Below are 25,320 nucleotides of genomic sequence, written 5' to 3' on the forward strand. Positions count from 1 at the left end.
CAGGAATGCAAAACAGTCTCATTTTTTCTATGAGTACAATATAAAGTTGTGCTATTTCCACATCCTGTTTCTTTCCTTTTTCATTAGTTTTTACTCTGAGAAAATCTACAAAAGAAATACTTTATCCATGATGTCTGCTTTATGGACTCAAGAGTATTGGCCAAATCAAGGCAAAATGTACCATTAAACATTCTTTTGTAGTTTACATAGTTCCATGGGAAGGAACATATGCAAATTAGAATCACAGACAAAACATATCCTGGTGACATCATGATTTCACTAAAAACTTTCCAACACTTTAAAAAAACATGTTTTTTCCATCCTTACCCTCCCCCACTCATGGCACCAGGCATATCCAGCTGTTGTTTTTACAGAAAAGAGTTTGTTGAAGCACCGCCCTATTTTTGCTGGTCTTATCCTTCAGCATATTTTCAGAGTGCTAAAATCAATTCCTCATGTTATGACCGAGGCTGGAGTTCTTTGTTCTACAATGTTTTTTCTGATTAAGATTTTCAAGAAGTTATTAAGAATAATAAACAAAGAATTCAGAGCAAATGTTATGAGGGAATACACATATCCTTGCTGGCCATCCTGACAAAAATACTAAACATTTGCAAGCTGTTAGGAAAAAAAATGAATGTATAATTAAAATCATAAGCCAAATATATTAAAATGAGTAAGAATTTCATCATTCTATCTTATATCAAATCCAAAACAAGATATTAAACTGAGGTTAGTAGGGACATTAAAAACGTCATACTTTGTAGCTTCATCATTATGATTTTAAGTGGAAATTATTTCTGTCAATGCAGGTTGAAAATAGCAAATACAATTATTATTTCCTGCATAGAAGAAAATAATCATGTGTATACCATCATTATAGTTATTAGCAATAAAATCTTCACCACTCCTTCCCAAAATCCTGAAGAAATTTCATAGGAATGAGAGGTGTTTTCTGATTATATGACCAGGTATACTAATTACCATTCCAGGCACAAAAGAAGTTTCTGAGATCTCCAAAGCAAAGACTTCAAGTGTCCAGCACAGTGTCAGTTGGTAGATTTTCAAAACGCATGTTGTCACATGGATAAATCATTGATCTTACTATGAATTCCTTTTGGAGAAATAGGTAAAATATAGGCATTTTTGTATAAAAGTAAAACCTCAAACCAGAAAAAAAAAGGCAAAAACTATTTTTTACAAGCATATATAGTAATTAAATGGACTGAATTTCAAAAGGTAAAGTACCATTCCAAACCCCTCATAGCCACAATTCTTTAAATAATAACCGTAATGTTAACTTATTGACAACCTGTTGAAGACGTCGTAGAAGGTGACTGATAGAAATATAAAGAGAAACGAAATAAGGCTTAGCCTCCGATAGTCCTTTGGTTCTTTAGTTAATATTCTTCATTTTTGCTTGGTTTCTTTCTCTGTAAAATTAGAAGTTAGACTTAAATAGGTGCTTTTCTAACCCTTTTTGAATGACCACTGTTCACCATGTCTTGAGGCAATGCGTCAGTAGCAGACCCACTGAGGCTGACCGAGAGCACTGTGCCTGGAGCCCAGCTGTGAGTCCCTCATCTCCGTGACAGCTGCTGAGGATGCTGGAAGACACAGCAGCACAAACAAGGCAGACGATGTTGAAGAGAGACTGCAAGCTTGCAGCTTTAAAGGAAGAAAAATAAGGCGAGGCAATGGAGGAATAGTTTTTACCCCTAAGGTTAAAATGCTTTCTTAAGTTACCCTTTACAATATTTTGCAACTACAGTTGAAATGTTTTAACTGCGATTTTTCCAGGTTGTTTTCTTTTTTTTTTTTTTTTCCAGGTTGTTTTCTGATAAAATAGAGAGTTTTTATTTTCTCTTTACTGTGTTTTTCTTATATGAATTCCAGGGCTGTAGTTGCAGTCGGTCTTCACTATACATGGTGCGAAAAAACTTGTGTTTCTCTCTCTTTCTTTCTAACAAAACTGATTTATTTTCAGCATGGACGTGGGCCCAGTAAAAAGCAGTCACTCCTTCCCATATGTGCTCCAGGATGCTGAGATGGCCACACAGCAGAATTCTGGCCAATAAGATGTAAACAGAAAATTATTGCATGAGGACTTGGGGAAAATTATTATATTCTTAACTTAAAATATTATTTATTTATCATTGATTTGTTGAATGAATTGTTGACACACAACCTTTGCACTACATATTTCTTCCTTCTTTCATTGTGGACTATGGGTCTGATGCTGAAGACAGAAGAAAAAGTTTATTTATTTATACAATGTGAACACCTAAGGGGGTGCTCAAAGGTAAGCAATTCAAAAGAGTGGTTAGAATTTATATATTTGCATCACAGAGAAAATAGAATAGGAGTAACAGACTGAGAAATACAATATACCACAAACTAAGTATGGTTAACTTAACCCTACATATATGTAAGATCTAAGACTATTATGTAAATGACTTTTAATAAACATGATTTACTCTATCATAATTTTTAATCATTATTCTCATAATAATTTTAACTGACATAATACTTAACTGAATGAATATGACATCATTTATTTAACATTTTTTCTACTGCTGAATGTGTAGTTCATTGTAAAGTTTTTATTTAAATTATGTTTCTTTGAATATTTTCTGTAAACATGGATTTCCCTCCTGCTTTGCATGATCACTCTTGGATATATTTACCCATAAAAAACCTACTTTTTTAAAGAACATAATATCACTACCACTTCTTATATTCATCCCCAAAAGATCGCTTGAACTTACAACACCAAAAGAAATAAGAATGCCAACTTGTACGGATTCTGTAGACCATTGTGTCATGCTGCATTTATGCCTTTCTGTCTACCTACGTACCTACCTGTCTGTGTAATTACCTATTTAACAATGTCTCTGTATCCATATTTCTACCAGCTTCATAGGCAAAAATGTCATCTTATTGTTGTTCTGTTAATTAATTCATTTAATTATTATGTTTATGCAACTAGTATTTTAAAATCATTAATTTGACCAGTAGCTACTGTTTTCAAAAATTATTTTTGATGTTAAATTCAGTTTATTTAAATTATAAGATTATGCATAGCTCACACTGACTTTGTCAACTTCATTTCCTCTTTTAAAGCTGACAATTTTGCTTTTTTTGTTGAGACTTGTGAATTATGAATCTGTATTGCTTTTGACTAGTGAAACAAAATAACGATCATCTTCGAAAGAAACTCATTAGGTGGTCTTAGAATCAAGTAGGAAAGGGAATATTAGTTCAATCAGAACATAAATTTTAGAGAAAAGATTTTTCAGGTCTAAGGAAAATCCAGCATGATTTCATAGCATCTATTGATAGCTATCTAGACAGTGATTACAGCACTTCTGAATACACAATAGGTCCTTGGAAAATACACCAGTTATTTTCTCTGTAGTCCTCTGCTCTCCATTTTCTTTGGCCCAAGCCTAAGTCATACAGTTTAGATGAAAATAATGCCTGTTTAAAGAAGAAGCTTCAAGGATAAAATAGGGTAATTTATTTTATCATCTAAACAGCATTTGAGGAATGTGAGAGACGAATAGTAGGAAGTTGCGTTCTTGTTTTGATATTCAAAAATGCCTAAGTTCATTTTTGTGTCTGAAAGAAAGCCTTTCCAGTAGTCTCACTGGAGTATTTCTCTTGGATGAAATAGACAAGTCTATGTGGTACATTCAGCATTTGTCCAGAGCAATTTCTTTTTTAAAAATTAAGTTTTTATTTTGAGCAGAAAAAAAATGAAACTTGTAAACATTTTAATTTTTCTTGAATTTGACCTCATATGAAAAGTACATGTTTTGTCATAGATCAAAAAGTGCTTAAAAGAGCAAAGAGAAACACCATGAATTACTAGAAATGATCAATAATTTTTTAATAGGCCCCTTAAGAGGGTAATTTAAAACAATAAAATACTAAACAGTATTGGCTAGAGATTTAGTTCAGCAGCACAGTGCCTGCCTGGCAAGCATGAGGTCGTGAGTTTGATTCTCGGTACCGGAAAAAAACCAAAAAATAAAATACTAAACATTAATTGAAGGTGTTTCTATGAGGTAAGGGACATAAGCCTGAATGATACTGATCCTGCTTAGCCATTTTGTATTGTACTTTTATTGTGAAATTCAATGTGCTAATAGTCTGTGAAGGATTTTTAGGAAGGAAATCAGTGTACAATTTTCTTTTGCTGTCTTCCTCAGGTATCACAGTTATTCTGCTTTCATAAAATAAACTGGAAAGTATGCTTCTTTTTTCTATTATTTTTACAAAAATTATGCAATCTTGGTATCGCAACTTCCTTAGATTTGAGAGAAGTCATCTTTTCTTTTTACTTTAATAAGTTTTCATTATATGCCCATCTTTGAGGTAATATTATTTTGAACATTCTTCAGAAAAGGAACATGAGGCTCAGAGTTCATTGTAGTGACACATGCCTATATCCCAGCTCTTGGGCATCTGAAGTATAAGGATTGTGGCAAGTTTAAGCACAGCCTTGGTTACACTGAGTGAGTTCTAGGCTGCTGTGTACAGTGCAGCTCTCAAAGTTCCTGGGGGAAAGGATGGTGCAAGGATGGAAAAATAAAGAGAAAGCTGAGGTCAGGTGGAGCCCTCTCTCCGGCTGAGAGGAAAAGGAACTGTTCAACCACCACAGCATGGTTATTTATACTCTCAGGAGGTTGATGTCAATTTCAATCCCTCTGCCTAGCAATTTGTGTGGCTCTCCTTAGCACCTTGCCTTCTGGGAGCTGGAACAGTTTTTTTCATGGCTTGCCTGGCAGTTGTGATTGATCTCCTTTGAGTTTCTGATGCAATATTTAAGCTCGTGAGACTAATTTATTTCATTTAACATGATGGCCTCAAGTACACCTATTTTCCTACAAATAACTCAAATTTATCTTTCTTTATTGGAGAGTAGTACTTCACTGTGTGTAAATATCACATTTTCTTTATCCGTTCATAAGTTGATGGACATATAAACTGCTTCCAAGGTTTAGTTATGAACTGTGCTGCTTATAAATATAGGTATGCATATATTACTGTAATATGTCTTTAACTCTTTGGGGAAGTACCTAAAAGAAGAATAGCTGGGTGAAAAGAAATTTCTAGATTTAATTTTTTCAGGAAAATGCCTAGCTTTTTAAAATAATCTTACGATGTTTGTTTGTTTGTTTGTTTTTTCCAGTACTGGGAATCGAACTCACGATCTCGAGCTTGCCAGGCATGTTCTGTGCCGCGGAGTTAAATCCCCAAACCCAATCTTATGATTATATTAAAATAATTACAATGTCTTATTAACATAGAAACCTAGATAATTAATCTTAAAGCTTTCTCCAATTCTGGGACATTAGCTGCATGTCACAAATCTTGAAATGTGTTTTTATTAGCATTTAGTTCAAAATCTTTTCTAATCTCTTAATAATTTTTTCACTGGTCCATGGATTATTCAGAATTTGATTTTTTGTTTGTTTGTTTGTTTTTTTCTGGTACCGCAAATCGAACTCACGACCTTACACTTGCCAGGCAGGGGCTGTGCCACTGAGCTAAATCCCCAGCCCAGAAATTGATTTGTTAATTTTTAAATATTAGAATTTTTCTACCTGACTGATTTACTACTTAGCTACATAATTACAGAAAATAATTCTAGTATTTCTAATCCTTTGATATTCTCTGACATTTGTTTTTTGACCCAGTATGATCTATCCAGGTTCAATGTTCACGTACATTAGAAGAATGTATATTCTGTACTTGTGTTAAGTGCCCTGTAAATATGTATGAGGCAAACATGGTTAAAGTTATTTGCATTTTTTCTTTTCTTACTGCAATTACCTTTGTTTAATTATCCTATCAATTACTAGGAAAGGTATATTAAGATATGCAAATACATCTACGGATTTTCTCATATCTCCCTTTTTGTCTATCAGTATTTGCTTCATATATTTCAAAACTCTGTTTAAGAATGTACATATTTAAATACAGCCTTCCTAATATACTCCTAGTCCTCACTGATCTATTCAAATTTATTATAAATAATATTCAAATTGTATATGATTTTCTTCCTTTTGTCCTCAAATCCTATGTGCCCATGTACTTAAAATGTTTTTTTCATGCAACATTTGCAGTTGCTCTTAGATACAGCTTAACATTGTTTGCCTTTTAATTGGAAAAGTTGGTCCATTCACATTGTATGCAACTATTGATATGGCTGGATTTATGGCTGGCATTTTTCTTCTTGATTTTTATTTGTTTTTGCTTATCTGGTCTTTCTTTCCTAACTTAGATTGGGTTAGCCAATAATTCTTAGCATTTCTTTTTATTTTTCTTTGTTATTTCTCCATTCACTTTTTACACCTCAGCATTGTAAGTAGCTCTAGGAATTATAGCACCTACAGTTAAGTATTTACAAAATGTAGAGCACTACTTTATATAAATATATAGGAAATTCAATTCAGTACCTCACATTTTCTGTGCATTTTTAGACAAATTCACAAAATATAATTTGTATATGTACACCACACACCACCAGACCATGTTTTAGCTTTTTCCTTTTTATAGACACATATGTTTTAAAGCAGTTGGTCCCATCCAAGATCATTTCACCCCCAGGAGAGAGCTGGCAATATCTGGAGACAGTTTTGATTGTCACAACTGGGAAAATGGTGCTGCTGATAACTGCTAGAGGCCAAGAATTCTGCTAAAAATCTCACAGTATACAGGACAGACCCTTAAAATAAAGAAGGTTCTACAAATGGTCTATAGTGCCAAGACAATGCAGTTTAACCATAAAGGTCTTCATTTTCATTTTGAAGGTGTAGAAGAGGAAGATTTTAAAACAAAGCTCAGCACAATTATGCCATATTAAACAAATCCTAATAATGTAAATCCTTTCCACACAAAATTATAACATATATCTTAAATTATAATGTGTGGTTTGCTTTAAGCTTCATTAAACACATTGCTAAAATGATAAAGTGAACTTTAGAAAAGAATGCAGGATTTTGAGCTAGACTTGAATATGAGTCTCCGGATCCATCACTTTAAAATTTTTGATAACATCCTTCTAGCCTATCTGCAAATCTCATTTAATTAGTATTCTTTTTAATCATTAAAATGTAGATAATACCTATCTCACAAAGTGGTTGAGAAATACCTTGCACCTATTCAGCACAAACAAAGACTCCAGTTTTGTTCTGTATTGGGAAACTGATTTGTTGGCTCTGTGATTTGCCCTATGTGGATGAAGAATATACACTTAGGAACCTGAAGTCTAAGCTGAGTGACCGAACATCAGTGGCTGGTTGCAGTCATCTTTCTGGAGATGCAAATGGCACTCGGGAGACAGGATCTAGATGCACCCGGGCACAAATCACATTTCAATGCCTACAGCGGGCAAGGGGAATGGTGAGGGGTGGTTGCAGTACTCTTTCACCATCTTTGCAGGAAAATGCACTTAGTTCATTCTTGGAAAAGGCTGTGTTAGCTATAACCTTCCACAATTCAGCTCCTCCTCCAGACGTCACCAAGCAGCTCATAGACCTGCTGTGTTTGAGGAAGGCCTGGCTTCCTTCACTTTCTGAAACTCATACTGGAATCAGGACTTTAGATCCAGGAAATACATCTTTCGTGTTACAGAACTGCCTCTAAACCGGCAGCAAGACTAAAGTCATTTTCATATCAGCCTCAAAGGTTGACCGAACGAGCCATCTCTCGTCCTAGCTGAACAATCAAATCAAAACACATTCACACACATACATGTGAACTCAGCCAAATGGCTTATCGTCCACCTCCTAGACTGACTGCCACAGCTGCCGTCCGGACAGGGTATTCAATCACACAAATGTCTCCTGTGTGAAGGCTGTTTCCACCTCCAGTCAGGCAGGTTGTTTTTAGCACATCTGACAAAACAGGCCAGATCTGCACAGCAACCTTTGAGAGGAAGTGCAACAAAAGACATCCAGCTGTGCTGAATTAAAAGGTCTTCATTCATCACCTTCCATCAGTCAAAAAAGCAAAAGGAGGCTGACGTTATTTGTAAGAAATTTAAGGGTGTTATTATTCATCTGTAATTAAAACGAATGGTTTGATTTGGCATTCAGCCTGGAGAAGTATGAATGCTTTTATTTTGCCAGGTTATGAATTTTTCCACATACTGAATAGGTTCTAAGGATGAAGCAATACGACGGAGGAACTTCATAAAGCAGAATTTTCCTCAGCCTGCATTCGCTTGCTTTTTTCTGTTTGTTTCTTAACCAGTGTTTCTTTCCCTTTGCTTTTTGGCTTTGGAAAAGTGCTTCTAGAGAATTAAAATAGAGGCATTTTGAATCTATCAACATAAGAATGTCCCTGTAAATTGTTTTAGATACCTTGAAAGACAAAAACTGAGGAAATTTATTACAGAGTCATAAAGTTGCTTTTCCCAGAGAGACCACATATGCTGGAAGGACAACGATGTAAGGTTTTACGTGGTAAGAAGTGAAAAACTAGACATGGTGAGAATACCAGAGATAGACAGTTTTCAAATATTTTTATGCATCCGGAGCTCTAGAGCACAGATATAAAGATTTGCCACGCAACGTTTAAACACATTCCTCTTCAACCATGCTTTAATTATTCCAGGAAGAAGTTAAGGCAACTCGATGAAACATTAAAGCACATTAATATTAATTGAATGAGAAAAACAGAACAAAAGGAAAAGCAAAGTAGGAAATGTAAAACAAAGCCAAGATTAAAGTACATAAACCAAATGTGTGCCAGATCCGTACCCATTCATTACAGATAAGCTATACATAGGGCTCTGGGCTTTCCAGCAGTCAGTGCAAAGAGGCTGGTTATAAGATTTGAAAACCCACAAAAGTAACACAGGACAGGCACATGCATTCCTTGGAAATATGAATTCACCGAGTCTCACAAGCCTGGACTTTGGGAAGAAAAACAAAAGTAGTATTCAAATGTATGTGCTAGGAAAGATAATATTTTCTAGTAACAATGGTCAATTTCTACATTTTGCGGGTATTTGTGTGTTTTTTTTCTGATCCCAGTAAGGATGAAAGCAGAAGATTCCTTAAAGGTTGCTATAATGGACACAGGCTGATACAAGAGCATGAGCCTCCCAGGCAGGTCCTGGTCAGCCTCTTAGCCCATCCTGGCTACCATTACAGAACACCCTGGGCTGGGTGGCATATAAGCAACAAACATATGTTTTTCATATTTTAGAGGCCAGAAGCCCAGAGCATTCACTGTCTGATGTGGTCTGCCTCCTGGCTCACAAATGAGTAGGCAGGTGTCTTTTCTCTGTGCCTTCACACGGTAGAAGAGACAAGAGGCTGCACGTCCATTTGTAAGAGCTGTGCCTTCATGAGCTAATCATATTAAAAAGACCTTGTCTCCTCACACCATAACTTTGGGAGTTAGGATATAGCATATAAGCTTGGATGGTGGAGTACGGGAGGTACAAACTTTAGTCTATAGCAGCCACTAAGAGCTGCACATGAGAACAGCGTCAGATGAGACACTGGAAGCCCACTGGTGTTTGAGTTTTTTGTATCTCACTGCATTAGCCAGTACGTGGAAGTACAGGAAGGAAAGGGATAGAGCCACTGAAATCTTAGTTGCTTGGATCCCCTATGTAATACTCAGTATTTTTAAAATACTTCACACTTGCCACTAAGTAAATCCAGATGTTATTCAGGTAAGTTTAGCCAGTATTATTATCCTGACTTGCTGATGTGGAAAGTCAAGCTCTGATTGATTTGCCCAAGGCCTTTCAGTTCCTAAGGAGTCACCATACAGCTTTTACCACTTCCTATATATCCATGGGCCAGAGAGTCCTGGAAGAGAACATAGCCTTACATTTCCTGTTCTTGGCTTGGCCCAGCAGGTCACAGAAGACTGCAAACATAGGAGCAAATGTCAATCCTTACAATCTGGTTGGTCTCTTTTTCAGTAATTTCTTACTAAGCATTCCAGGACCAGTGTTTTCAGACATACTGCTTAATTCTATTTGGCTAGTTTTATTTGTACTAGTACTAATGCTAATTATTTATATGATACTAATTATCTATAACTATAAATAGTTTTAAAAAATAACTTTCCCAGATTACTTTTCCAAAACAAACCTATGTAAGAATTCTGGAATACAAGAAAGAAAATACATACTTTTAAGTTTGTATAGCTAAATTGCCATTTCTAAACCAAACCAAAATTATTGTTAAGTTTTGTCCTTTTCTGAATGGACAATGTCCATGTATTCTCTGGAACAGATTCTCAAACTTTCTGGATGTAGAAAATTACCTTCTCTTGACAACTTGTTTAAAAAGCAAATTCTCAGGGGCTCGGGATTTAGCTCAGCGGCACAGCTCCTGCCTGGCAAGTGCAAGGTTGTGAGTTCAATTCCTGGTAGGGGAAAAAAACAAAAAGAAAAAAAAAGAAAAATGATCTGGGTGGGTTGGAGAATCCAAGTTTTTGTTGTTGTTGTTTTGTTTTGTTTTTTGTTTTTTTCTGGTACTGGGAATCGAACTCAAAACCTTGCGCTTGCCAGGCAGGCATTGTGCCACTGAGCTAAATCCCCAGGCCCAAACCCACTCAATTCAAACTTGCTGAATAAGAGTCTTTCAAAGGAATCAAGGCCTATTCATGAGAAATCATATCATCAAGGACTTTGGAACCTTACTGAGCCTCAGTTCAAGTCTCACTTCCACTTACTAACTGTGTGATCATGAGGAAGTATATTACAATCTCTGTACCTCTATTTCTCCTTGTGAGAAATGAAGTTGTGGTTGTGAAGGAGCCCTAAACTTAATGGCCAATGAGTAGAGGTGGACTTGGCAAAAGAAACTGAACAACAGTGAAAGACTGTCTTTGGATAGGTCCATTTCTGGGTGATGTTGAGAAAAACCGTCCAATTATTCTGTATCCTACGTTCTAAATAGATCTACCTAAGTTCTCAAAAGGGTAGTAATGAGACCAGTTTTCAAAACACAGGTGCCTTCTCAGACTGCTTTTAGATTCCAGAAGGATCATCAGTCTTAACCTCACAAAAATTTGAGCATGATTTAGAAAGAAGTTGTAACCAATCGTTCTACCAATATACCCTAGTCAGGCTTGTACAAATGTTCTATTTTAAACCTGAACATATACCTGATGACTGTGGACTTAGTAGCATGTTTCAAGTAGTACATTTTCAAACCATGCTCCAAATGACAGAGAAGATGCCCGTTGTTTCTTATGAAAGATGCACTGTATCCACATTAACTGCCAAATAATCTCCTTCACAGAAATAACACACTCAAGAAAACACAGGCAGGACTTTGATTCTCCCTTCAGTAGAAACATTGAGGAAAGTTATATCAAAATGAATAGTAGACAGAACCAAAATGCATAAATAATGATTCCACTTCGCAATTATCGTGCTGAAACTGGTTGCTGACAAGCCAGATGGCCCAGATCATTAATGCCTTTGGCTCTGGCGTCTCTGCTAAAGACAAGCAGGACTGGAAGAACCCTCCTCTTGTGGGACCCCTCAAGCAGAGGACAGCAAAGGCCCTCCGCATAGCTGGGGAACAATGCCTTCAGATTCTTTTGTTATTCTGCAATGCCTCCACATTTGTTAAGTCTTGTCATCTCCTACCCTAAGGGTCGTTGGCAATTTAATCAAGTTATTGTTTGCAGACCAGGGATAAATTCAGTCACTTCACAAAAAGAACCAAGTTCAGTTCCCAATTTCAATGCACACTTCACTCTAAACTCTAACTAAATCAAGAGGGAAGCCATATCTGGAAAGAGCATTGTACTGTTGTTTCTTTTTAAATAAAATGGAAGATGTAATAATACCAAAAGAAAAACCTATTAATTATGTTATGCAATGTGCTCAACAAACTCTGGTGATTTTGTTTAAATTATAAAACTAGTTGGCGCTTTCATATAATTATTCAGAAAACATAAGGCATTTTATGTAGAAGGGTATGAGGTACTAACAATAAATCTTGAGCTAGGACTTTTAAAATACCTTGTTCATGAAGCAGCTACTCAGTAGGGTGTCCTGTTCCTCCTATGTCCTTCAGAACCTCTGCTGATTAGTGACAGTTTTCCTGCTAGGAAGTTCTGAAATGTATCAAGTCAATGAGGTAAATAAATTATGATCAAGCCTCCTATTCTTTGTTGTTGTTACCATTGTCGCTTCTATTATTAATGAAATCTACCCTTCTTCCCTGAGTGAAGTCATAAACTGTGCCATGCAAAGTCCTGTGCCATGGTTAGAGCTCATGTAACAGCAAATCTGGAGTAAGGTGGTCATTGTGGGAAGTGATGCTTGCTAAATATCAGCCTCGTTGTCCCTACGTAATGCTTTCCCCATTTCCTCTCTTTATTCAAAAGCAGGAGAAGCAAGAGTACATAGGGCCTCTTTCCCAGGTGCGAAGTGTCCTAAAGTCACGGCAAATGTAATAACACTGGCCCTGCCTCTTAATGTCTGTGCACGAAGACTTTAAACACCACATGCCTGCTCACAGATAGTCACTCATGCAGCAGTGGATGCCAAGTCTCTGTCTTGGCTAAGGTTTGTATGGGCCTTGCACATTTTCTAAGGCTGACTCAACCTTCTGTGCTGAAGCTGCTAAGGCTCACCTGTACGTACAGTTTTGTGACTTTAACAAGCTGTTTCTTTACCTAAGGCTCACCACCTCTACAGAAATGGATGCTTGCTTGTAAAAATGTGCCACTTACCATAAGCTGCCATAATTTTTCAAGGTGAAAATTCCACAGGACTTATGCTTAAATCCTAAAGCCACTTGAGAACCATGTAACACTGTTTACCATAGGCCGTGCACATCATTTAAGTACAAGGTCCACAGAGATTTCTACTGAAGTCACAAGCCCAAGGCCCTGACTCTCACCCCCGAGTCTTTTTATGCGCACCATTCTATCAATTATATATCTTCTATTTCACGAGGTTCCCGGTAAATGAACAGAATATCCCGAGATGGAAGTGATGGAGCCTGATGAATAAAACCTTCTCACTCACCTAACTAAGCCCTGTACCAGTTATGGAATGAAACAAGAATTAGCTCTTAGAGCCTTAACAATCATTTTATGAATATTTAGCTGGAAGGGGGGGCTTTGAGAGACAGAGCTAGTTTCAAACTTTTTCTCTGGCCTTGAAAAATTTACTTAAGCTGGATTTTGAATGTGCAGAGCAAACACATTAACCCGAGTAATTGCTTTTCTCTGAAACTGATAAAGAGATTAGGATAAACCACAATTTAAACCTCCCTTCACCACTATCTAATAGATTAGCCCCACCCAGCTGAGCAGTGTACCAATGGCATCTGCCTGACAACAAAGTAATGTCTTTTACCTCTCTTGGAAGGTAAGGATTGACTAAGAATGCTTCCCTAAAGGGTGTCTTTCCAAGTACACCAAAATATTTGGTTTCAGAGTTAAGTATTTCTTCCCCCGATACACCACCTTATTTTAAAAAATTTTTTTCCTTTGCTCTAAATTGAACAAAAAGAATAATTTTATAAACTATTACAACTTTATCTTTCCAAAGTTTCAGAGTTTAAAGCTGAGTATACTGACTTCCTTTTAATAGTTTTCTATCCTATAGCTATGCATACTTAAAAACAAAGACTGCATTAACTACAAAAAATTCATAGCAATTCCTTTATTTTATAAAATTTAAGCCTTCCACATTTCAATGAATCCTAAGACTTGCCCCGCTGAGGTCATCAGTCTGTGATTTGCACACTATGGGATAGCCCTTCAGAGCATAGGTATCTCACCGCATCAATGCAAACTTAGTCCAATGGTTTTATGAAAGCAGTTGGCAAATTCTAAAAGAAAAGTTCTTGTGCTTCTGAAATGTACACTTTGTTTTTTCACTGATAAGGGCTGCAGATGAACCAAAACTTGAAGGGATGCTCAATAGCCATGAGTTGAAATCTAATTCAGTTCCACAAACATTTTCCAGCCAAGTTTCTTCAGTGGTAATGAGAAAAATATAGGTAAAGCAAAGATATAAAACATCTTTTCCATCTGAGGTCTAGTTTATACATCAGTAAACTCATTCTTTTCTGAAAATTGTTCAAAATGACTCAAAATATTTGACTAAAATCAGAAGTTTTCCAAAATAGAGGGGATGAACAGAAAATCATGCTTCAATGAATACCTTTTATTTATTTAAAGGCTCTGTGTTGGTCAAATGTCAGTGTGAATAACAAATTTAGTGTTTCCAGAGTTCTTCACAGTTGATCCATTCACACCAGTTTTCTGAATTTCCAGACCAGTGGCATTGTGTGTGATTGCCGTGCCTGGGCAACAGCTGGTGCCTTTAGCCCAGCAGATGTTTTTGTGTCTAAGTTGTAATCGCCATACAGACAGAGCCCAGGATTTTGTTTTCCTTCACACCCTTCTCCCATATGTAGAAACTTCCTTGAGAAGACAAAGGGAATATGCGTAAAAACACACCCCAGGGTATGGATGGGCTTAATAAACACAGTCTCCCGTGTATAAAGTGTCTAACCCTCTCCCAGTGCTGTAGAATTACACAAGATCCACTCAAGTCATTTGGAGAGGTTCCTATAAGACCAAAGGCCACAGGTCAATAGAATCACATGATCAGAGAGTACTGAATTGTGTGCATCCAAGATGCTGTGTTTGTGTGTGTGTGTGTGTTTCAAAAGGAAAAAGTTATATATGCTCATCCTCTTGCCATGTTGATTTAACCTATTTTGTGTATTATTAGTTAAATTTGTATAACCACAAGCAAAGAAAGAGACTCTCCTGCTTTCAGATTCTACAACTTTTGGAAGCATCAGGAGCCATAGAGTCAGGTGCCTTGGTGTGGTCCCAGTCCATGGCTCACCAGCTATGGTTCTCCAACAGGTAATGAAGCTTCCAGTGCCTCTGCTACAACACTAAATCCCACCTTACATGATGTGAAATTAATTAAAATAATATTCATGGAATGGGGCATAGCACACAGTTAGCACTCAGCAAATGGTGACTATTGTCATTGTTCATTTTCAAAACCACATACTTACTGAAATTTGGTTGATTTAAAGTAATGTATGGTCAAAAAAATTGAAAAGAAGAAAGAAAAGAAATGTAAGCAGTAAGTATTTCTTTTGCATGTTTATATATGGTAATCTGAACAACTAATTTAAAGACAACAATGTGCAGTACATCAACCATTGTTGAATTCCTATCATCTTGTTTAGTGAAATTCTGTATCATTTCTAATTTTTTTTATTATTTTGTATCCTCTAAAATAAAACATAACTAAATAATGTGTGATCGCATGTACTCTTTCACACATAATTTTCCTCAAATGTCTATCTGGGAAATTATCCATAATAATTTTATTAGTTGGAATATTGGCTAGTTTTTCTCTCCACTATCTCTATATGTTTAAGTTTATGTGTTCATATACAGGTTTCTGCCTTACCTGTATATTATTATATTCTGTATTTTGCATTTACAACCAAAAACTATGACCAGCACAGTGAACTTTATGTTTACTTCAAAAAAAAAAGTTTGAGTTCAATATTTAATATTTTATACCTCACTATGCAAACAATGTTTTTATGATGTGCAGTGTGGATTTATGTTTTCTTTATCTAGTTAACTGTTTGATGATGACTATAATTATCATTTTTAAATTTCCAGCTGCATAAGTTTTACCCTAACTCTACTATCTCATTTGGAGAAAAGGTGATGGCCCAAAAAGAAAATAAAAACAGAAATGAGAATTAGAAAGGGAAGGAAAAAACTCTGAACAAATAGTCATTCTCTTGGGGCTGGGGATTTAGCTCGGCAGCACATCGCCTGCCTGGCAAGTGAAAGGTCGTGAGTTCGATTCTTGGTACTGGAAAAAGAAAAACAAAAAAAAAAAAAAAAATAGTCATTCTCAGAGGTTAAACCATCTCATTAGAACAAGACATTTTTAGGAATAAAACATTAATTCATTTTTGAATGAAGAATCTCTCAGTTTAGTAAAATACTATATTTTAAGGAAAACAATACAACAATATTTTCACTAAGAGAAATAAACAAATACAGTATCAGATTTTCAAAAGAGTTAGCATAATAAAACAAAATGGAATAAAATCCATCAACAATAGAAATTATACAGTCACTGGCTCTTTTTCATTCTAAAAGTCAGTCTTGTAAGCTTGGGAAATTTCAATCTAATGTCACAATTTCACATCTTGACAATAATAACATTGAGGGCTCTCTAAAATTTTTAATTTAGCTTTTGTTTTTATTTTGAACAATTTACATTGAGTCTCCATAATTTTTTTTTTTTTTTTTTTTTTTTTTTTTTTGTACCAGGAATTGAGCTCAGGACCTTGTGCTTGCCAGGCAAGTGCTGTGCCACTGAGGTATAGCCCTAGTCCTCCATAATTCTTATTAGTGTCTTGCTATAAATAATATCTTCAGTGGATTTATCAGCTGGATTTTAATAGAACATGACTATCAAACTGGACAATATTTGAAACTATGCAAAATCAAGGTGATGATGCTGAGATCTTTTCCCAAATGTTAAATTATTTTATGAAATAGCTACATGTTACAAAAAGAAGTGGCAATTTGATAGCTTTTTATGTGTCCCCTAGTAATCAGGTTGGCTTTATGAATAAACTTCTATCTACCACAAAAGTGATAACCACATCTGTTTAAATTAATACCTCTGTGTCTAACATTTTCTTTTCATGAATCTTATTATATCTTAAACTATTCACTTATCTCAGATGAATACAGGAACTGACATGTGATTCTAGATTTATAAGAGATATATTTAAGAGGACAGAGGGTTTTTCTTTTTGTGGGATCTAAAACTGACTTGAAAGCAGATATGAACTCAAAACACTCCCTTGCATTCAGATATACAAAGTATCTCTTACATTTTCAGAAGTGTCTATCATGTCAAACAGCTGTACTACAACATCAGATTTATAAGTAGATGTTTTTAATTAAGAACAATAGATCTGAAGCATCAAGGATCCCCACATCAAAGCTTTTCAACAATAAAATCTTTCTCTAGCTACTTGACATATATATTGTTCACATTTTGAAAGCATTTCCATATTTTAACCACTTATATTTACATCTGACTTACTTAATGCTCTTTTAGCATCATCTAAGAATACATAAAATTGTATTTAATGGAATAATTACAAAAATAAAACATGAATTTGAAAATAATTCTTTGAAGAAAATTTGTTAGGCTAATGGAATTGATGTATATAATATGGGCTATTATTTAAGTATAATTAAATACTATTCAATAAGAATGAGAGAAAACAGAGCTTATACTTCAGAACCTCTTACGCATTGTACAGTGGTGCCTCGGTTCACGAATGTATTTTGTTCTGTGATTTTGGAAAAGACGGCCACGTCTGTGTTTGTGTGGGAAAGATGGCTGTGGTCGTGCTTGTCACCCAATGCAGTTCACAAACAAAACAAAATTTTGCCAAACATTTCTGTGTATGAACTAAATTGTTTGCAAATGAAAGCATTTATGAACCAAGGTACCACAGCATATTTCTTTTAAAGTATCGATAGTAATTATCCCCTAGACCTTGCTCTCTTTCATGTACAGTGTCAGTTGCTATTTGTCTTACAACGTATTGCTTCACGATAGAGTGTATTTCAAATAACAGCCATTTATTTAGCTTACAATTTATCAGGTCAGCAATTTGTTTGGGGTTCAGCCTAGCCAGTCTTCTACATGGCCTTGGCAGACACAGCTGAATCAACTGGATTCTTTCTGCTTCTTGACATATATGTTGTCCACACGGTGCTCATCGTCTAGGAGTCTAGCCAGATTCCTCACAAAAACCAGTCAAAGAGATCCCCAGTGTGTAAATGTTCTCTAAACCCCACTTTGTTGTCTCACTGGCCCAAGCTAGTCAAAAGGCCAATTCACATTCACAGCAGTTTCCACTTCTTATTGGGAGAACTTGCAAATATCTTCCCCATTTTGCCATCTTTTTGACCCACATTTCTCTATGACCTTTCAATTTACCACCTAAACATCTTTCCAGTTCATCCATTTCTCTCTCCAGGGAGATTCGTAGGAGAAGCCATCATCATCTCCCCTGAGACAACTGCAGCAGCCTTAGAACAGGCACCCTTCAAGAAGCTACAGGCCTCGCCATAGGCACTGTGAGGTCTTTCCAAGCATAGGTATCATTAAATATTTCAGTAGTTTTCTATTATCCAAAGATGAAAATTCAAGCCTGTGCTATGGGCTAGAGCCATCCATGACCTACTACAAGTATGTTTGGTGACATCCCTCAAGCATTTTTTGTGACTTCCCATAATGACTATTACCACAAAGAATAATACAAGGACACTTGACTAGAGAACTGGAAAGCCTGAAAGATCCTCTGAAGAAAGGAAAGTTGACCTGAGGTCTCAGAGATCTGGAAGAGGTATTTGGAAAGAACCAGAAGGAGAGGTTAAATATTACTGCTTGTAGCTTCTCATTTATTTATATAACTTGTTGCTTGTTGGAGATTTTTACCTCTGTTTTTCTCATCTCTGAATCCTTGGTGTTTATCAAAGTGATTAGCAAGTGGTTTGTCACAAATAAGAAATTGTAAGACATTAGGATTTACTTTCAAATATGTAGGCAAAGACTAAAACTTTAGACTTATACAAACATTGCCATATCTCAGAAAAGGCTTCATGAATCTTTGAAACCTTTTTTTTTTTTTTTTTAATGAGACAAGCACTCATTATATCCAGACTGGCCTTGAACTCACTGTGTAGCCCAGGCTGGCCTCAAACCTCAAACTCACAGCAATCCTCCTGCCTTAGCTTTCCAAGTGCTGGGAGTACAAGTGTTCACCACTACCCTTGGTTTGAGACCGTTATATTCCAAACATGTGGTGTATGTTCCCAGGCTCTATATCAGAAATGAAGGAATTTGGATTCTAGAGTTAATGCAGTCATCACTTATCTGTTAAACTATCTCAGTCTCAGTTTCCTCATCACTCAACTGAGAAAGTCTGCAGACACTTTATCTAAAGATATTTTTCAAGTTTTTAATGTTATGTAATGGTAATGCTTAAAATAGACATAGAGATATCACATCATCCATGCATTTATCTTAATTTACCTTATATATCATATGTTTTTAATTTAATTTACCAAAGGATATAATTACATATAAAATTCAGATTTCTCAGAATAGGAACATGTAGAAACCTTTTAAAAACCCAGAAAAAATAAGAAACAAAGTATAAAATAGAGAATTGATTAAACATATAATACTCAAACAATAAAATAAAATACAATTAAATAACAATCTCATCTTAGCTACTAGGATAACTACTCTAGATTTATGAACTACTTACTCAGATGCCCCACATTGAGAAACATGCTAAATTTCTACAAATGTGAACACATGGAACCTGCTTAAGAAGCATCTGGAAAATCCTAAAACCAAAACATGCACTTCAGCAGGACAATTTCAAAAGAGTATAACCCAGAGGCTTCCCCCGAGCTGACTGTAGCAGGAAGTACTTGGACCCCCACATGTCAAGTAGAAATTTCTGCAGCACTTCTGAATAGAATGTTTAAAAAGAGAAAAGCAAATAGACAACACAGCAGTAGGTATTTTTTAATATGTTTCAGATTTTACTCAAAAGAAAACAACATCTGGGATTCTGAAGTAATTCTATAGTGAATCGAATAGGAGAGTTTTGAACTTGATATACAAAATAATGGATTCTAGTCTTGTGATTTTGTCAGGTTTCTGAGATAAGTTGCATTTCATTGAAGAATGTACTTGACCTAGAGAATCAGTAAAGTAGACTTCAAGTTTAGCTATCTCCTGTGACCTTAATTTCTCAATGAACAACATGAATGGAAAGAGGTGGTTAAAGAATAGACTCTGGAGGCTGACTCGCCAAGTTCCCCAAAATCCTCTTCAGAAAATTGTATGGAATAATTTTGCGCTTGATCAATTGTCAAAATTATGTGCTGACAAAAAGATAGAAAAAAATACAGTGACAAGAAATAATATCACACATCTTAGAAAAGCACACAAAAATAAAAAAAACTATATACTGTAGGTCACACTAATAATTTAAAAAGATAGAATAATTTAAACCAAAATGTGTCAATAATTTTAGTGAATATAAATATTATTTTTGTTTGTTTTACAGAGAAAGAAACACATTTCAAAGCAAGATAATAGGAGGATAACAATGGTTAATACACTGCTACTGTTATCTTTAAACTGCTTACTCAGAATGCAAGATACTGGTATTTAATAGTCCAAACAATATTAGCACAAATCTTTCTTTTCAGTGAACTAAGAGATTAGCATAACTGTCTTAACTATCATATTTATATATATTTTTTGCTTTTTCCTTCCTTCTTTTCTCCATTCCCCCATCCCAGTTTTTCTTTCCTTTTGAAGTTTCTTCCCATTTTACAATATCTGAATATAAATGTTATTAAAAGACAAAAATAAGTTAAAATGCAAAATCCTAAATAAAAACAAAAATAGCAAAAAATGACAAAAAGCTAATGTTTTCAAATCTTAGAGCCATGTTTTAGATATGTCTACTTATAGATTTATCTTAGATATGTCTACTTATAGATTTTGTCCTACATTCTAAGTTTGAAATTAATTTTTTATATGCCTTTGGAAACTGAGACACTTCATTTTAATTCCTAGTATATGAACTTTTGCAAATTTTATACTGTACCTCTCCACTTTTCATTTGTTAAACAGAATACGTAATTACCTTATATGATTATTTGGAAATATTAAAAAAAATATTAAAATACAGTGGCAGGCTCTAAGAAATGTCTGTCAAAATATGGCCTAGAATTGGGTATGATGGAGCACACCTCTAATCCTTGCGGTCATGGGGCTGAGCCAGGAGAATTAATGTGAGTTCTAGGCCAGCCTGGGCTACAAAATGAATTTAAGGTCAGCCTGAACTGCATATTGAAACCCTATCTCAAAAAGACCAAAAAACAGGTTTTCTGTAATTGTTTCCCTAGAAATTAGTAAAAGTAGATCATGTGGAATGTAACCTCACCTCACAATGTCTATTTGCTCATCCACCCTATGGAATGATAACATTTGACCCATGAGTCCTGCCTGTAGCTGCCCATTTCAGAGTAGAGACCAGTACTCAGGCAGAGTGTCCCTTGCTCCCACACACTTCCGGTTTCCTCTCCGGTATCTTCTCCTTTTCTCTCCTCAGTTGGCCTCAGACAAACTTTCTGGCTGCCCTTTGAACATGGCAGGTGTGCTGCCCCTTAAAACTATGGCATGGTTGTTCCCTCCACCCACAATGTGCCTCTCAAAATACTCACAGGGCCCACCCTCTCACCTCTTCTAGGTCTCTGTTTAACATCAGTTTTTCATTTTTTAAAATTTATTTTAAGAATAAAAGAAGGAGAACATATTAACAAACAAACATCCATTCACAAAATAGCATAAGAACAATACATGCAATACAGAGTTACAGACAAATTTCCTACCAATTTCCTAATTGGTAGGAAATTAATAATGGTTGTTGTATTATATATTGATATCTTCAAAGTGGTGTCTCAGAAAAGCAGAGACATGCAAGATTGATTAAATAAGTAATCATTAACTGTTTCTTTCAGTAAAGTGATAAAAGTCAGTAGTACAACTATGTTAGCTATCCTATATATACATATATACATAATTTCCCCTTCTTTCTTCTCTCTGTTCCCTCACCCCAGTCGCTCTTTACTTTTGAGCATTTTTCATTCATTTCACAATGTCTGTCATACCTCCTAATTTTTATTCACTCTTTCAGGTTCTTACACTAGTGAGATAATACGTTGCTTACACATGGAAGTCTGGTTTATTTCATTTGTGAGTATGGTCTCTAGTTGTGTCCATTTACCTATAAAAGCCTTGAGTTTATCTTTCTTTATAGCTGAGTAATATTCTATTATATAAAAGTACCACAATTTTTTTTATTCATTCCTCTGTGGATGGACATTTGGGTTGCTTCCACAACCTAGCAAGCACAAATTGCACTGCTGTAAACATGGGTGCACATATATCGCTGTGATATGATGTTTTCAGATCTTCTGGGAAAATACCCAGAAGGGGAATAGCTGGGTTGAATGGGACCTCTAGACCTAGTTTGCTGAGGAATCTCCAAACTGATTTCCACAGTGGTTTCACCAGTCTGCATTCCCACCAGCAGCGGAGAAGGGTTCCTATTTCTCCTCAGCCTCAGCAGCATTTGTTATTGGCTGATTTCTTAATGATAGCCATTCTTACCAGGGTGAGATGAAATCTCAATGTTGTTTTAATTTGCATTTCTCGAATGACTAATGATGTTAGTCATTATTAGACATTTTCTCATGTATTTATTTGCCGTTTGTATTTCTTTATCTGAGAGGTGTGTATTCATCTCAAATGCCCATTTTTGGATTGGGTCTTTGAATTGGGGAGCTGATCAAACATCAGCTTTCCAAATACACTGACTCAAAGCAGCCTACTGAAATCACACCACTGTCCACCCAGCCATTCACTCTCCTGGTTCTTCTTATTTGGTCTACTTAGTATTTTCCCATAGTATCTGTCACTCACTAACAGACTACACAACTTGCCTATTTATCATGCTTGCTATATAAATGTAACAAAGGCTGAGGCCTTTGCTTTTCCAGTGACATACTCCATGTACCTAAAACTTTTCTTGCCACATGGTGGACAGTGAATATTTGTTGAACAAATGAATATGTGTGAATATCACACCCTTTGAAATCATTGTGACCCCAGAGCTTTAAGCATTTGAATTTTTGTTCCACAAATAAGTAACTCTTGACCTAAGTTTGTAGATTATGAAATTGCAGGTAATTTTGGAAATACACTTGCAAAAATATTCCCAATAACTTTCTAAAAACACACAACATCAACATATATAATTTTTTAATTTTACTCCCAAGCCTTCTGGAAGAAGATGAAATTCCTAAGGAATTATGACATTTTCTAGGAGCTAACCCTGTCAGATCTTCATACGGTCAATACAGAAAGGTGGGTTAGATGCCTGTAATGATACTAGCTTATCAGGCCCCTACAGTGCTGTTCCAAGTTTCCCAGGATAACTGTGGACAGTCTTTTGATTTGTAGTTTATGAATCACTGACGATCAGTATGATATGTCCAGAAGATTGTCTAGAAGACAATTGTAATAAATAGATTAAACTTGTGTCCTATACCCACCCAGTAAGACAAATCCACTCATAAATACTTGCCAGAGTGTCGTACATTTTTTGTCTTGTTTCATTTGTTTTGTTCTTTGCTTGACTTAAAAAATTAGTTATTTTATTCGTCAAATTATATTTTAAATCTATAGGTATAAAAATAAATTTAAAGAGAACAATCTATTATAATGTTAAACAACTGTTTGAATTTCATGCGAGATTTGAAGTGGAAACAAGGCTGTAAGTGATTACTTGGTCACACCATTTACAGTGTGGCGGGGGCTCTCAAGCCATCTCCACCACACATGTCACACTGGTACACTCTGCTCTACCCTGTCCTCCCTGGGATCCAGTGGAGTCTAAGCATCTTGATCCTATTCTGCTTCTAACAGCTGCAACAATTTGAGATGCCCTCATGATTGAATCAGAACATTTTCCAGTCAACAAAATAAATAACACTGCAACAATTAGTCTAAAACTTCTTGGGCTGGGATATGTGTTTTTCTATGTTCAGACCTCTGAGAATGATACTGACCAAACTTCATCTAGCTAAATCATACCACAGTATTTTAGAAAGAACTGACACATACATGAACATTTTATAGAACTCAAGGTAGTGAGAATGATTCATTATATATGGTTCTTTTTAATAAGTAGAGTTATCTATGGTTTTTATTAATTTAGCATCAATCTCTAAATGATATAAGGAGATAACAAAAGGTTTTTCTATCTCCAGAACATTTATAATCTAGTTTAATAGAAACAATAGAATATTCATCATTTTTAAAAATAGCATCTGATTAATAGTTTCTAAATAAACCATAGACATACTCAGGAGAAAGATACCAGAATGGATAATTGTCATTTGGCTTATAAAAATAGTAAATCTCTTCCCATAGGAGCATTGTCCTTTCAAAAATGTATTAATTGAGGAGATAGCATAACGGTAGACTAAAAGCACCCAGTGATCACTGGCTTCTTTCTATAGGAGACAGAATAAAAGCAAGTGGGCAACAGCTTCTCTTTGATGTGGGCACTTAGGGAAGGCAATGAAGGTTAATTCTGAAGCTCTGTGAGGGCTTGGATTCAATCCCCAGCATGAAAAGAAAAAAAAAAAAAAGGAAAGGACTGAAGGAGGGAGAAAAAGGAAATGAAAGATGATTATGGCTGCTGTCAGCTCTGTGCTAGGAATATGTAGAGAAAATAAAACCAGAGTAAAAGTCTCTATTCCACTCCATTCCACTCCTTCTGATTCCCAGGTGGGCAGCACAATGGAAGAAGAAAAGCGTAAACAGTACACGGTCTCTCTCTAGAGCATGCATAGCAGAGTTCTTGGAAAGGAGATCGATCTGCACAAGTTGAGAACTTTGCTTTTGCCTGCACAACTGACCTCCTTGATAGAAAACATTTACTTTTCTTATTAAAGCTTTCTTGTTTATAATTGCATGATTTAAATATGTACATATATTATGTGTTCATGTGTCCTTTTTCTTTTTTTCTTTTACTACTTGATTTTTACTGTCATTGCTTCCTCTCTCTTCCACTTTTAAAATCTTTAATTAGATCATTTCTCTTCTACTTTTCCTAGTTGTTTACTTTTCATCTTTAACTGAATCTCTTTCATCTTTCTTTTTTCTCCCATCTCATTTTCTCTTATTTGCATTTTTTGTTCTTTTTGCTCTGTATTTTTAAACATTATTTCTATTAATTAGTAACTTTATACTTTATTCTATATTTCTGTCCCTCTCTTTTATTTTGTTATTGGCTGCATGATGGTAATTTTTAAAAATTGGTTCTTATTGTATTTCTATATCTGGTTTGTTCGTAAGTACTGATGGTTATTGTGATGTTTTCTTTTTTTTTTTTTTTTAGAAATTTTGGAGATTGAGCCAGGTGCCCTTAGCACACATGGGTGTGTTTTGTTCCTGGAGTAAACCCCTGTCCAGTTTTGAGGAACTGTATATCAACCCAGCTATGCCCTGGTCTTGCTCAGTCTTTAAACAGTACTTCAAGTTGAAAAATACGGAAAATGAAAGCCTCCAGCCAAAGCCTAGTCTCCTGTAGGAAAGGTTAGGGAGAGCCTGAAGTCATT

General features: G+C 35.5%; 1 protein-coding gene across 1 annotated transcript in view; it reads left to right on the forward strand.

Moving 5' to 3' along the window:
• Positions 1-24,685, forward strand: part of LOC106148768 — a 125,886-nt gene extending 101,201 nt beyond the window's left edge. Inside the window, exons 6-7 of the mRNA XM_013515323.1 lie at positions 14,801-14,892; positions 24,488-24,685. Of these exons, the coding sequence (XP_013370777.1) occupies positions 14,801-14,892; positions 24,488-24,541 (146 nt within the window). The 3' untranslated portion in view covers positions 24,542-24,685. The remainder of the gene's footprint in view (positions 1-14,800; positions 14,893-24,487) is intronic.
• Positions 24,686-25,320: the final 635 nt, after the last annotated feature.

This window comes from Chinchilla lanigera, unplaced genomic scaffold (genome assembly GCF_000276665.1).
Source record: "Chinchilla lanigera isolate Chin_1 unplaced genomic scaffold, ChiLan1.0 scaffold00027, whole genome shotgun sequence".
NCBI lineage: Eukaryota > Metazoa > Chordata > Mammalia > Rodentia > Chinchillidae > Chinchilla > Chinchilla lanigera.